Genomic DNA, 12,824 nt, shown 5'->3' with positions numbered 1-12,824 from the left:
CCTAGTGCACGCCGAGGCCCTGCGCGCGCACGGAGCCTGCGCGGGCCTGCGGGCGGCGCGCGCACGTGACCCCGCCCTTCGGGGAGCGCGCGCGCTACGCGCCACAGGTCCTGAGAGACCGGTCTTGCTTGTCCGTGTGCTCCAGCTGCGGCGCTGTGCTCTCCACCCCATTAGTATCTCGGGTCCTCGTCGCCGTTGCCAGGTGGAGACGGCCGGACAGCGTGGACTTGGAGAGAGCCTGGAGACAGCCACCAAATATGCGCTACCAGCCTGTCCTCCACGGGTGCCGCAGTGCCACCTGCAAACAACTCGGGGAATGGCTGAAGTCAGGCCACCCCGCCCTTCCGACTTCTCCCGCCCCATCCCTTCTCTTCTGTGTCTGCACACTCAGTCTGCCCCAAGCCGGCTGGGCGAAGACAGGTGAAAGGGAGCCTGAAAGAGGGGCCCTGCAGGGGGGCTGACCGGTGTCGGGGGTCAGTGTTACGAGGAAGCCTTTGAGGAGCCAGAGGTCAAGCTCATTTCATACCTGAGGAGTGGCACCAGCCCGGAAGGCCACTCAGCTCTAAGGGACCACGCCCAGCTTCGCCGGCCGACTTGGAATTGTCCCTGTACTCCTCTTCTGCACCCTCCCCATGCTCGGTTTGTGGCGCGACCCGCCCAGCATCGCAGGGCACCAGGCCCGACTCTGCATCCTGTGCTTTTTAAGCTGTCCCCCACTCAACCTTTAAGCAAACATCCGCAAAGCACATGCTCCTGTCGGGTACCGGGGACACTTAGCTAGCTGTGGTTAATCAGTGTGGTCTTGGAGCTGGCCGTCCTGGGTCACAGCTTTGTGAATGATGACCTGGAGGGGGGTGTGGGAAGGCACCAGGGCACCCACCCGGAAGGGAGCCCATGTTAAGGCAGGCTTCCTGGAGGAGGCGACGGCAGGAGTGGTGGGGCAGGCCGGCCGGGCCTGAGGTGGCAGGAGCAGAGGTGTGCTGGGTTCCATGGTCCAAACAATGGTGCTGCGCTGCAGTACCGGCGAGAGGGTGGGCGTTGGCTTGGGGGACACAGGAAATTCAAGCTTTGGGTGCTCAGTGGCAGGGCACTGCAGGGATTTGTAATTGTGTGTCGTTCTTGAAGCACCTCTCTGCAATTTAAGAATCTTCAGAGCCACGAAACTTTGATCTGCTCTGACAGGTTTGCCTGTATTTGCACAAGGCCTAAATCCCATCCCGCCTCACAGCACTGGGGATTCTCTGAGGGGCCTGTGTCCCTGGCCCTGTGCATCTGTCCTCCATGGAGCATCTCTGGCTCCACGTCCTTGTGCTTGTCAGGAGAGCAACGTGGGCAGTGCTTTGGTTTCCGTAGCCAGGTTCTGACCATCACTCAGCTGCTATCTGAGCGCCATGCCCTGGTACAGGGGCTCCAACTATCCATTGTGCCCAGGAACTGAGGACTACCAGGCTGGGCAAAGCCTCAGAGCCAAGCAAGGAGGAGAAGCCCCTGCAGGCTGATGCTGCCCAGGCCTCTGGGCTTCTGGTCTCCATGTCCAGGAGCCTTCTTGTGCTCCGAGCAGAAGCTCCCTGCATGCACAGTCCTGCATCACTGTGGTGACCAGATAGCCCTGGGCAGGGGTTGCTTCCTTGGGACAAAGGCCGTGGGTCCATTCTGGGACTTTAGTCCTCTTGAGCCCATGCTGTGTCCTTGCTCTGATGCCTCCAAGGCCTCCCATTGTGGGGATGGCTCCCTGCTTCCCTGCTAAACCAGAAGGTGTAAGAAGAGTGGCTTCAGGGGCCAGGCTGAGGGATGCCTGCACAGCCATGGAGTCTCTCCCACCCTACTCTGTCTGCTCCTCCCATAGGAAAGATGTCCCTCCAAGGGGACACCAGGCTATCAACTCTTCCACCCACGCCCCACCCTGTCTTTCCCCAGACCCTAATGGCTTCCCCAGGCTGTGGGGACCCCAGATAGAGCACATTACCTGTGCACCCAGGGCCTGCTCTGGGAGGCCCTTGAGTGTGGGCTCGGCCAGTCCATGCCCAGGTGGGCCTACAGGTTCTGCTTTACCCAGGCCCCCAGCAGAACGCCAAGGGTGCCTTTCTGTGGCCAGGAGCTGGACAGAAGTTCTCATCTGCGGCAGCAGGTACCTTCAGCCTAGGCTTTCTAGAATAAGAATCCCTCTTCACATCTGCCTGCTGGTATCCCTGGAAGTCCACGGAACAGTTGCCTACACTGCCTTTATTGAAAACGACCTCAGGCATAGTTATGAAGGAGGTGTTGTGACTTCAGTGTGGGGCCAGGGGAACCTAGGCTGGGTCCATCCCAGAGGCTGGCTCTGTGGTCCTGAGACCCAGTCATCACAGTACCCAGGACCACTCTACCCCGCAGCAAGGGGGTCCTGGTGGCTGTGCACAGGGGGGCAAAGTGCAGCCTCAGGGGCGCCAGGCCACCAACAGAGACAGCAGCAGGATTTGAGGTACTTTGAGCAGGCCGCATGTCCTGGGCCAGGGCAAGCCCACCAGGTCCTGCCTTGGATACCCTTGTGTCTCCTGCTATTGTCATCCTGCTAGGTCACAGTGCGGTTGTGGGTGTGCAGCCCCATACAGCTGGTGGCCACCTCTCCACGCTCCTTGTCCTGCCAGGCCTCTCACAGAGGGAGGCAGGATGGGGCTGGTCTCCGTCTAAGGCTTAGACTGTGGCTCAGGCCCACTGTCAGTTCCTCAGCCTGTTGTTATTCTTGACTAGTGTAGAAAAGCGGATCAGCTTCAGGCTGGGCGGCAGGGGCTTCTGGTCATCCCAGAGGTATTCGGGAGACAGCACCTTAGACGGCTTGTGCGTGATGAGGCGGCGGTTCAGGTGGCTCTCTTCCTGCCAGGCTGCCATGACACCGTTGGCTTTGTCTGCCAGGATGGCCATGTGGCAGCCGCTGGTGAACTCATACATGTTGGCCACTCGCCCCCCGAAGACTGCCCCACCATAATAGAAGTCCCCCTCATTTTCAGCTACAAAGGCCGTGGAAATATGCCTGCGCTCGTAGGGGAACTGCTGGCGGGGTACAGTGAAGTAGCCTGGGTGAATGGCAGCCACCAGGTCCCCCAAGGTCTCAGGGCCCCACGGGTTGTGGAACACCATGTCCACGTCGAGGCAGAAGAGATAGTCCACCTCCTGGTGCGCTCTCTTGGCAATGTGCCGGCTGATGGTCTCCATGCGGCGCATGCTGATCTCCTCCCAGTGGGTGTAACCGTGGATGGGGATGATGTCGAGGAGCCGTTGGGGGCCCAGCAGGACCCTAGGAATGGCTGCGGGGTCGTTGGTGAAGACGTAGTAGCGCACCTGGTAGCCGTGCATGAAGAACTCCTCTGCCGACTCCAGGAAGTGCTGGACGAACTGGGTGTACCTGTGATGACAACCTCGTCATCCAGGCTACCCAGGAGAGCCCCTGCCTGGCCCCACTATGTGCTGGTCCTATGGAGCACAGGGGCAGGGGCGGCCGGGCTGAGGTCCACTTCCCAGCTCCCACCCTCAAGAAGTCACTCTGGGGTCCTTGCCTTTCAAATTCCCGTAATCCTAGCACAAGCTGAAATCACTCATCTGAAAATCCAACTTCAGATTCTGGGATTAGGGATGCTTAGCTGGTAAATTCTGCAGCTTTGCTTAACTTGAAAACTTCTGGTCCGAAGCACTTCAGATCTAGAGGCTGGTTAACCTGTGCTGGCCACCAAGGACTGCCGTAAGAATGGCCGCTGAGGGTGATTCTCTGTTTCTTTTCTGCAGTGTGAGGGAGGGAACCCGGGGCTGGCCTAGCACTGAGCTACAGGCCCAACCTTTCTGCTTTTATGTTGAGAGCGTCTGCCTAAGTTGGCCAGGTGGCCTTGGCCTTGTGATCCTCTGGCCCTGTAGCTGGGATCTCCGATGTGGACCAAGGGGCTCAGCCTGGTGATTCCCACACTGCCCCTTCCCGCCTCCTCCTGAGCATGGGGCGGTGTTACCACGGATGCTTAGGAGCTCTGGCTGTCATGAGTTACCTAGAAGTTCACCCCTTTCACAGGCAGAAAACTGAGGACCAAAAGGAAGAAAGTGGCCGACATGTAGGTGGCCGAGTCAAGGGAAGGCAGGTGCTGGGTGCTGGGGCTGTGGAGCAGAGTGCAGGGCACAGCCACACCCCTAGGACAAGGGGCCACCTGTCCCCGGCCCTGCTGCTCCTTACCTGGGCAGCTTCTGCCTCTGCTTCCATCCAGCGCAGGCCCCTTCTCCAGGGAACACTTTCCTTGTCACCCCTCATCTGCACCTCCCGTCTGTCAGCCCCATCCGAGCCCCTCTGTCCCTGGCCTGGGAGCTCCTGTGGCTCAAGTAGACCCAGCCCCCTACCCCCATCTAGCCCACCACTCACTTCCCCAAGGCAAACACCGTGACTCCGATGCTCAGGTTCAGCGGCTGGTAGATGTGCCTCAGCAGCTCTGGGTTGAAGGTTCCCTCGGAGACAATGGGAGCCAACCAGGGCGTGAGTGTCAGGAGCTCTGTGGGCCTGGGAGATGGGCGTGAGCGCGGGGGTGGGGTGGGGGGTGGGGGGAGCGCGCCTGTATGGCAGCCTGGGTCACACTGTGGGACCCTGCTACAGTGTCTCTGTCTCCCCATGTGGAAAGCCAGGGGATAGCAGCTATCCCCCAGTAGGGTTGGCAGGGCAAGGACTTGGTGCAGGGACCCCGAATGTCTATGGGAGTCTTGTGAGCTGAGGATGGGTGGGGTGGCGGTAAATGTGACATTATGTCTCATGGATGGTGACAGGCACAACTGAGGCCTGGAGCCCATGGCACCCCAACATGCCACCTGCTCTCCCAACCTCCTATGTGGTGCAGGAAAAAGCCAGAGCAGTTGGCTAACCTGCCCATGCTAGTGACAGGTGGAGCCCAGGTCCCTGGGCCTGTGAGCACCAAGGCCACCATGACTTTGGCACTGCCAGTGTTGTATGGCTCACAGCGCTGCTGGTCCCCTCCCCAGTCTCCAGCAGATCTTTGTGCGCCTCACCTGCGCTGCACCAGCCTGGGCTGAGGATACTGGGATCTGCAACCAAGAGGGAGCCACATGAGGGCAGGTGACCCTTCTCGGGGCCACAAAGGGGGAAGTGACAATGTGCTTACTGTGCCACGGGCTGCAGCGGCTTCTCCCTCTTGTACTGCAGCTTCATGTTGCTGGTGGCAGAGACAAGAAAGATCATTAGTGCCAGGCAGGAGGGACAGGGGCCAGGCAGATTCCCGCTTGGTCCCCGCTGGCTCGACTCAGTATCTGAGATGAGCTGGGTTTCTGCAGCCTGGTCTGTTTAGGACAGGATGGTGATCAGACCCTGTGCTGCTTGGCTCTGAGACGATAGCTGTTTCAGCTAGGTCACTTTGTAAGACCTGGGCACTGGCAGAAGGACTGGGAAATTTCAAAGGCCCAGGGATGGGGCAAGTGGATTAACTTTGGGGGCTCTGTGTTACCTAGGTTAGGGTGCAGTACCAGGTTTCTCAAACACAAGTCAGTCCCAGTGTGGTGCTGCCTGCCTGTCATCCCAGCACTCAGGAGGTTGAGGCAGGAGGATCAGCAGGAGTTCGAGGCCACCTGGGCTACACAGTGAGTTCAAGGTTGGCCTAAACTAGATGGCAAGACCCTGTCTCAAAACAAACAGACATTCAAACACAAGTCAAGGCCTTATTGTGGGGGCATCTATAGATGAGATTGGCATCCGGTGATGGTCTTAATTGATCTTATTTATATAAAGGAGACTGTCCCAGGAAACCTGGTGGGGGAATTAGTTAGAAGAGTTAAAGGGCAGGGCTGGGGTTTCTGTACAGAAAAAGAAATTTAGCCCTCGGGCTGTAGCGTCAGCTCCCAGCTATGACGTCCAGCCTGCCCTAGGCACTTTAGATCTGCCTGGCCAAACCTTTCAATCACGCAAGACAAATTCTCCTGATGTTTCTATGCTTATGGGTCTGCCTGCCTGTCTGTCAGTCTCTTACCAGCTCTATTTCTTTAGCATAACTCTGACTAAGATGCTCAGTTCTCCTCACCTGTAAAACAGGTAATCACCTTTAACCCCTGCATGGCTGGGAGAATAAAGGGACATGAGAAGGGGTCTCAGCCTGTGCCAGCACTTGGCATGTGTGTCGTGAGGCCAGATGTCCTAGCAGCTTCCCCGTGGCCAGTGTCTGCTCAGTTCAGCAAAAGCCAGAGAGAGCCCAGAGGAAGAAGGGGCACCTGCAAGGAGGTGGCGGGGCTGCAGGGTCAGAGCTGTGGGCTTGCTGCCGGCTTTATCTCCAGCTGGCCTAGGGACCGGGGACAGATGCCCGGCTGCACAAACTTTAGTTCCCTTGTCCACAAGCCCACCCATGTGGATGGTGCCTTCACACAGTCAGGAGGGACCCAGAGCAGGGACAGGCCTGCCCAGGGTTCTCCAGCGAGCATCACGGTGAAGCCGAGCTGGGCCGTCACCAGGTGGCCCCGAGGACCAGTTTCCTGATGACACTGTTGATGTCGGTTCCCTGTGGATTTCCAGTATTGGGGAGGCTCAGCATTCTTGGGTCCTCCCTCCTCCTTCAGTTGGTGAACTTTGGTGTGGTGCCACACCCCTGCCCTGGGAGTGCCCACCCTTCTGCTTCTGCCCTAGGAGCCCAAGAAAGGCAGGTGCCTCATGTAGGTGGGCCCATACCATGCCCTTTGGGGATTAGTCTCTACTCTCAAATGGGTAGAGATTTTTGGAAATCTCAGTTTTTTGAAATCAGTTTATCAAATTGGATACCTGCCCGCATTTCTTACAAACAGACCTATTTCAAGTCTTTTCTCATGAAGGGATGGAATTCTGAGAAGGTAGCTGGAAACAAAAAGGGGAAACTGCCCTTTGATGTCAGTAGCGGTCAAGCCATCCTCCCACCCTGCTCCTAAGACACGCTTCTTCTTCCCCACAAAGCCAGATGCACTCAGCTGCAATGAGGGAGCAGCCACACAGCAAACCGGGGCTGGGGGCGCAGCTCAGCATCGCAGCAGCGCCCTGCAAGCAGCGGCTCTGGACCCTTCCCAACAGACCCACGCACACCAGGGAACTTCAGATTTCTAAATCCCTGAAGCTAATAAAATGGAAAGTAAAAAGACAATCCAAAGGAAAAGAGATGACCTATTCAAATAAGTTTTCCACTTCAGGGTACTTAAAGAATAGCAACTTAGGTCCTACGAGATAGCTCAGCGGACTAAGTGCCTGCTTAGGCAAGTGCAGGGTCTGGGGTTCAATCCCTGGCACTGCATGCCGTGCGAACCCTGTTCCCAGGTGTGCTGAGCTAGCCAAGAGACTGGGCATGGGGGCGCACACCGCCTGTAATCCCAGTGCTAGGGAGGCTGAAAACGGGAGGATCACTGAGTCTGAGCTGGTAGTGAGACCCTGTTCCAAATACATTAAAGACAAAACCAAAGTATTATGTTAAAACCCAATGACATAAAAACTTGAATGGACAATAAAAGCGACAATAAAGAGCTGACAAGGAGAGAAAAAAGGCTGAATGAGTAGTTCTTCAAAGGGGAGATTCAGCTAATGGGAAGTCATGCAATGGCAGCTGGCCAGTAACTAGAAGGCAAAACTGCAAGCAAGCTGGGAGCCTGGGCGTGAGGCACACACCTGGAATCCCAGCCCTCCGGAGCCCGAGGCAGGAGGTCGCCACACAGCAAGACCCTGGCTTAAGAGAACAAACAGAAAACAACAGCAACAACAAAGACCTCAAACCAAAGCAGAAAGCCACACACACCCCAAAAGCAGAAGTAGTATTTCCTGTCTGTGGCAGCAGCAGGGTGGCTGGTTTTGTGGGACAGGGTCTTGCTAAGTAGCTCAGGCTGGCCTCGAACTTGTGGCGCTCCTTCTGCCTCAGTCTCCCCAGTGCCATGATTGCAGGTGCGCGCCTCTGCGTCCCGCTCAGCAGGGTGGCTTCAGTTTTGATTCTCCTAACCCTGGCTATAGCTAGGATGACCTCCGGTGGGACGTGGCGGTTGTCTCGGTGGGCCTGCGCAGGCCGGGTGTGTGCGTAAGGGTGCGTGTTTGAGGTGCTGTGCCCTGGAGAAGTGTCTCATGAGGTGGACCAAGTGCCCGTCCACATCCTCTGGCCCAGCGAGTCCCATCCTCTGAAATGCTCGCTACAGTAGAGAAGGGGCGGTGGCCAGAGCCGCTCAGCACAGATGGAGGTAGAACACAGAGCCATTGGAAACCAGCTTAAAATTCAACAGCTACTGAGAGACAAAGGTCCCAGCCCCCCTCCGGGGTGGGGGGAGTGAGGTGAGGGTGACCACGCTGAGGAACAGCCCGTTCTGGTAAGAAGATCAGATGTGCCAAAACAGAAGGGTTGGGGCTGGTGAGATGGCTCAGTGGTCTACAGCACCTACTTGGAACAAGCTTAGCAATGCACAGGACTGCGGTTCAATCCCCCAGCACCACATGGCAGCCAGCCCCATCCCCTGGTGGGCTGAGCTGCCCCCCCCCACATAAATAAATAAAAATTAAAAAAAAAAACAAAACAGAAGGGTCACAGCTATTTTCAATACTGAGCAGCACGACTGCTTTTAGAACTCTGCTGTGCAGAGTGAACTGAATTACGGGGACAGCAGACCTGCAGCAATGAGTGAGAGGCCAGGGCACATGCGAGTGAGACCCGGGAGGTCTTTGATTTTCTTTCCTGTCTTCCAGCTTCCTAAATGCGATGGTTTGAGTAACAGTTTGTTCCCTTCCAAAAGTTGGGATGGACTTAAATCCTACTGCGAGGTAGCAAGAAGGTGGAAACTTAATATGATTGTGTTTAATTTTTTTTTGAGGACCACTCCTGAATTTAGGATTATAGCGTGTGGGCCACCAAGTCCTGTTTTGAGGTGGAGCCCTTCTGAGTGATTAGGACTCGATCCAGTCACCAGGGAGGAGCACCCAGGGTTGAAGCCTGGTGGCTCTGTATGAAGCGGAACAGCGCAGAAGACACACACATGCGCCTGTGGCCTCTCGCCACGTGCTCCGCTTCTAGAGCGTGCCACACGAAAGCCACCGTCAGATGCTGCCCCTTGATCCTGGGCCCGAACTGTAAGTCCAATTAAAGCTTTATAGTGTACCCAGGCTTTCTGTGTTATTAGCAACAGGAACCAGACTAAACTAAACTGATTTACTCTGTCTATAAAAATAAAACGAGCCATGTTCATTAGCAGTCTCACAGCCATGCAGATGTCCCACTGCCATGCAGCTGTCCCCAGAAACAAGGCCATGCTGGGCAGTGCCCCTCTGAGGTGGCCTCAATCCAGTTTTTCAGGCCTAGCCATCAAAAAGTCAGGTTTTCCTTTCGTGGGCAGGGTTTTAGTCTAATGCTGATTTGTTCCCCAGCTTCACATAGGACACAAGATTAAGTCCCAAAGTCCAGACCTAATGAAGCAGTTTGCCAAGCACCCTCATGCACTGGGACAATACCAGGCCAGGGATTGGCACTGCCAGACTCTGTGGCCCAGGAGGGCCCCTCGACCTGCCACTTTGCAGATGTGACAAGGGAGACCCAGGGCTGTAGAGTGGGTCCAAGCCCAACCATGAGGGGGCTGCGGGGATTCTCCGAGACTGACATGGCTACTTTATACCACATTTGGGGCCGCCCCTGCACTACCTAAGCACCACCATTCATCAGAACTGTACTCTTTGGATCCAGAAACCTGTGGACAATGTGATCCTAAAATCTCCACTGGGGCCGGGGAGATGGCTCAGTGGAATAAGCACTTCCCTGGCAAGCACGAGGGCCTGAGTTCAATCCCCAGTTCCGCAAAAAAAAAAAAAAAAAAAAAAATCTCCACTGATTTGAAATGGAAGCCCCCACAGGGACCCCGACTGCCCTGGTCTCATACTCACAAGATCTCTGGACAGGGGAGGTAGTAGGGCACGTGGGAGACCAGCTGCCAGTTCTCGACGTACTGCCTGGGGAGGAAACACAGCTGTGGACTCTTTTCTGTTCCGGGGCTGACACCCACATGGTGCGCATTACTGGGAGTGGACACCCACAGTGGTGTATTTGGGGGATCTTCATTCTAGGGTCTGGCTACCCTAAAAGAACTGAGCCTCCTGCATATGGCATAGGTCCTGGCAGGGAGCCAACCGTTCACCCACTCCATCAATCAGTCTTAGGGCACGTATGACCTCGATGCCAGGCCCCGTACACAAATGGTAAGGTAAGACACAGCTCTAAGAGCTTCCCAGAAGGGCACAATGAATGAATTTGGGGTTGGGGATGGGAGTTCTACATCAGTGTGGTTTGAAGAATAATCTTGGAAGAGGAAATTACAAATCAAAGGTCAGGAGGCTGGTACAAAGCACAATTCAGAAGATAAGCCTAGTTAATGGGGCTGGGCCAGGATAGGTTGGTGGGGCCTTGAAATCCTGCAAGCAGGCACAGGGTCAGGGGGTTCGATCTCCGGGCCTTCTGTGCTGGCCCTGCCCACGGGGCATGCAGAGACAGCAACTGAGACTGGGTGTAGTGGCATGCGCCTGTAATCCCAGCTCTTGGAAGGCTGTAAACAGGCAGATCACTACAAGTCTGATCTAGCAGTGAGACCCTGAACACCCTGTAGACCCTTCCCTAAAATACAAAAAAGAAAGAAAGAAAGAAAGAAAGAAAGAAAGAAAGAAAGAAAGAAAGAAACCTGTAGGGGCGGGGATCAAGGACTTGGGGCTGACATACAGGGGCAGGGAGGGTGCTGGGGTGGGCAGGACCGAGGGATGGGTGGGGAACTCACCATAAGGCCCAGAGGCCTGTGCTGGCCAGCAGGCACAAGCCCAGGCCCAGGGCCAGTCTCCAGCGGGGCATCGCTGGAAGTTGCTTCCGAGCTGAGTACCAGCAGAGATGCTCTGGGGCCGAGCCCAGTGAGTCCTCCGCGGACTGTCAGCCTCCACGCCTGCCTCTCCCACCTCTCCCAACACCTGCAAAAGAACTGTTACTCCACCACGGTTGGTACCCGCACTGCAGCCCTAGGTCCCTGGATCAACTCGGGAATGAAGACGCCCGGCTCAGCTGAGGGCATCTTGCTTCCCCTCGGAGGCCAAAGGCTCCTTTTGAGCTGGGGATTCCCAGGGTGGTTCCTAGCATGGACAAACAGAATTAAGCCCGGCCCATTGCAGCTGGAAGGAAGCTGGTCAGTTCCTGATCCCCCAGGGGAAGGAACAGCCCGGATTCCTACTGGGGCAGCCCAGCACGCCTCCGAGGCCTGGGATTGATTCCATGGCGATTGTGGGAAGTAACACGTTGCTCAGTAATCTTGGGCAAATGACCCCACCTGGCCTCGGGGGTGAGACTCACGCGGAGCTCTGGCGGCCCTAGGCGCCTGGCACTGCCCGGCGGGCGAGGCGGGCGAGCGCAGGGTTCCGGCAGGGGCAGCCCTGCCGCGAGGGCGGAGAAGGACGGAGGGTCAGGGTCAGGTCCTGCTCTCTCCTCCCGCAGCCTCCGTTTTTCCCAGCCGGGCCTGGAGCGCAGCGCCCGAGTCCCCAGCCCCGACCGCCCCAATGCAGAGCCCAAGCCCCGAAGGCTGGGACCCGCCGCGCCCCTCTACCTGGCGTGTGCGCGCCGCCCTGCGGGCTGGGAGAACCGCGGGGTGCGGAGCTGGGCGGAGCGTAGGCGGAATGTTCCGACCGACGCGACTTGGGGCGGGGAAAGTTTACTTCGCTTGGAAGAATGTCTGCGCGGGGACGCGAGTGGAGGACCAGCGAGGACCCCCCGTTGGGCTGAGGGCTGATTTTCCTTCTGCATCGTCTCGCTAGGGGGTTACCAGCCAGTCACCCCCAGAAATTCCCGGAGCCTGTGATCCTGCTGTGCACGCGCAGCTGGTGGGGAAAGGGCTGTGCCGTTGACTCCTAACATCTGGCCTGTGACTGCAAGCCGACGGGTGCGCGGCTGGGGGGGGCCTCAAGTAGGCAGGTGCACCGGGCAGTCAGGCCCGGGAGGGGCCCTGAGGGTACACAGGGGAGGGTCGGGGAGAGGCCAGCCAGGGCCGGCAGGGAGGACAGAAGGACACACCTCGGTGCACTGCGAGAAGCTGTGGGTGTGCTCAGCGTAGCAGCACTCCCGGGAGGCACAAGTCAGATTTGCTGGCACCAGGGCGCAGCCTGCTAGGTGGCTCAGGATGTGGCCACCTGTGCCCCTGGCTCCCTTGAGGACTATACCTTTTCAGTAGGGCGGGGCCCTGATGTGGCAACTCCTGGTTCATTTTTCTCCCTGGGTTTTGGGGACCTGGCAGCTTTTCTTTAAGAGGTGCCAGACAGTGCACGCCTGGCCCCTGGCCGCTGGCCTAACGGCTAAAGCCTTCTCCTGGCACGTGGTGCGTTCTCAGAGAAAAGGCGAGCGAGGACGAGAGAAGCCCCGCGACTTGAAAATGTAGCAACCAACAGCCGGCGACCAAAGCACAGGAGGCCAGGTGGACATTTGAGCGAAGAACGGTGCTGCCCGGATGCCCATCAGCTGAGGGGTGGATAAAAAGACGTGCTGTTTTCATACACTGGAGAACTACTGGGTGACGAAGAAAGATAGCCTGAGGCTTCTGCAGGAAATGGGTGCGCTAGAGGCCACCCTCGCAAGTGAATGAACTCAGACCCGCACAAGCCAACTTGTCTCCCCAGTGTAAGAAAGGGAATGAGTAAATGCAATCCGAAAGGAACAATAGATACCGTGAAAGGACTGCAACGGCTCAAAAGGAAAGAACAACTGGGATGGGGGAAAGGAGAAGAGAAAGAAGGAAGGAAGGAAGGGAAAATAAACGTACACAAGACAGCTAAGACACTTGTACTCCTAATTTCTATTGGTTTATTGAAAGGACAGCCA

General features: G+C 56.9%; 1 protein-coding gene across 2 annotated transcripts; it reads right to left on the bottom strand.

Moving 5' to 3' along the window:
- Positions 1-2,204: 2,204 nt before the first annotated feature.
- Positions 2,205-11,799, bottom strand: Gbgt1 (globoside alpha-1,3-N-acetylgalactosaminyltransferase 1 (FORS blood group)). 2 transcript variants are annotated; one of them, XM_004640423.2, is made up of 8 exons: positions 11,776-11,799; positions 11,560-11,647; positions 10,750-10,933; positions 9,869-9,934; positions 5,124-5,174; positions 5,011-5,046; positions 4,376-4,510; positions 2,205-3,382 (listed from the first exon to the last, which is right to left on the bottom strand). In XM_004640423.2, the coding sequence occupies exons 3-8, from the start codon at positions 10,818-10,820 to the stop codon at positions 2,698-2,700; spliced, it is 1,044 nt and encodes a 347-aa protein (XP_004640480.1). In that variant the 5' UTR covers positions 10,821-10,933; positions 11,560-11,647; positions 11,776-11,799; the 3' UTR covers positions 2,205-2,697. The 2 variants fall into 2 exon arrangements, with proteins under 2 accessions (XP_004640480.1, XP_023556310.1); XM_023700542.1 differs by lacking the exon at positions 5,011-5,046.
- Positions 11,800-12,824: the final 1,025 nt, after the last annotated feature.

The sequence above is a fragment of the Octodon degus genome, unplaced genomic scaffold (assembly GCF_000260255.1).
Source record: "Octodon degus isolate 3935 unplaced genomic scaffold, OctDeg1.0 scaffold00123, whole genome shotgun sequence".
NCBI lineage: Eukaryota > Metazoa > Chordata > Mammalia > Rodentia > Octodontidae > Octodon > Octodon degus.
The sequence above is the reverse complement of the archived record's forward strand: the minus strand, read 5'-3'. Positions and strand labels throughout refer to the sequence as shown.

Bases quoted from the DNA above. Each gene is read 5' to 3' on its own strand.
- Gbgt1 (XM_004640423.2), bottom strand. From the start codon at position 10,820: ATGCCCCGCTGGAGACTGGCCCTGGGCCTGGGCTTGTGCCTGCTGGCC. The intron at 5,047-5,123 runs GTAAGCACATTG...TCTTGGTTGCAG, and splicing joins CCGCTGCAGCCCGTGGCACA to ATCCCAGTATCCTCAGCCCA. The intron at 3,383-4,375 runs GTGAGTGGTGGG...TTGTCATCACAG, and splicing joins ACGGTGTTTGCCTTGGGGAA to GTACACCCAGTTCGTCCAGC.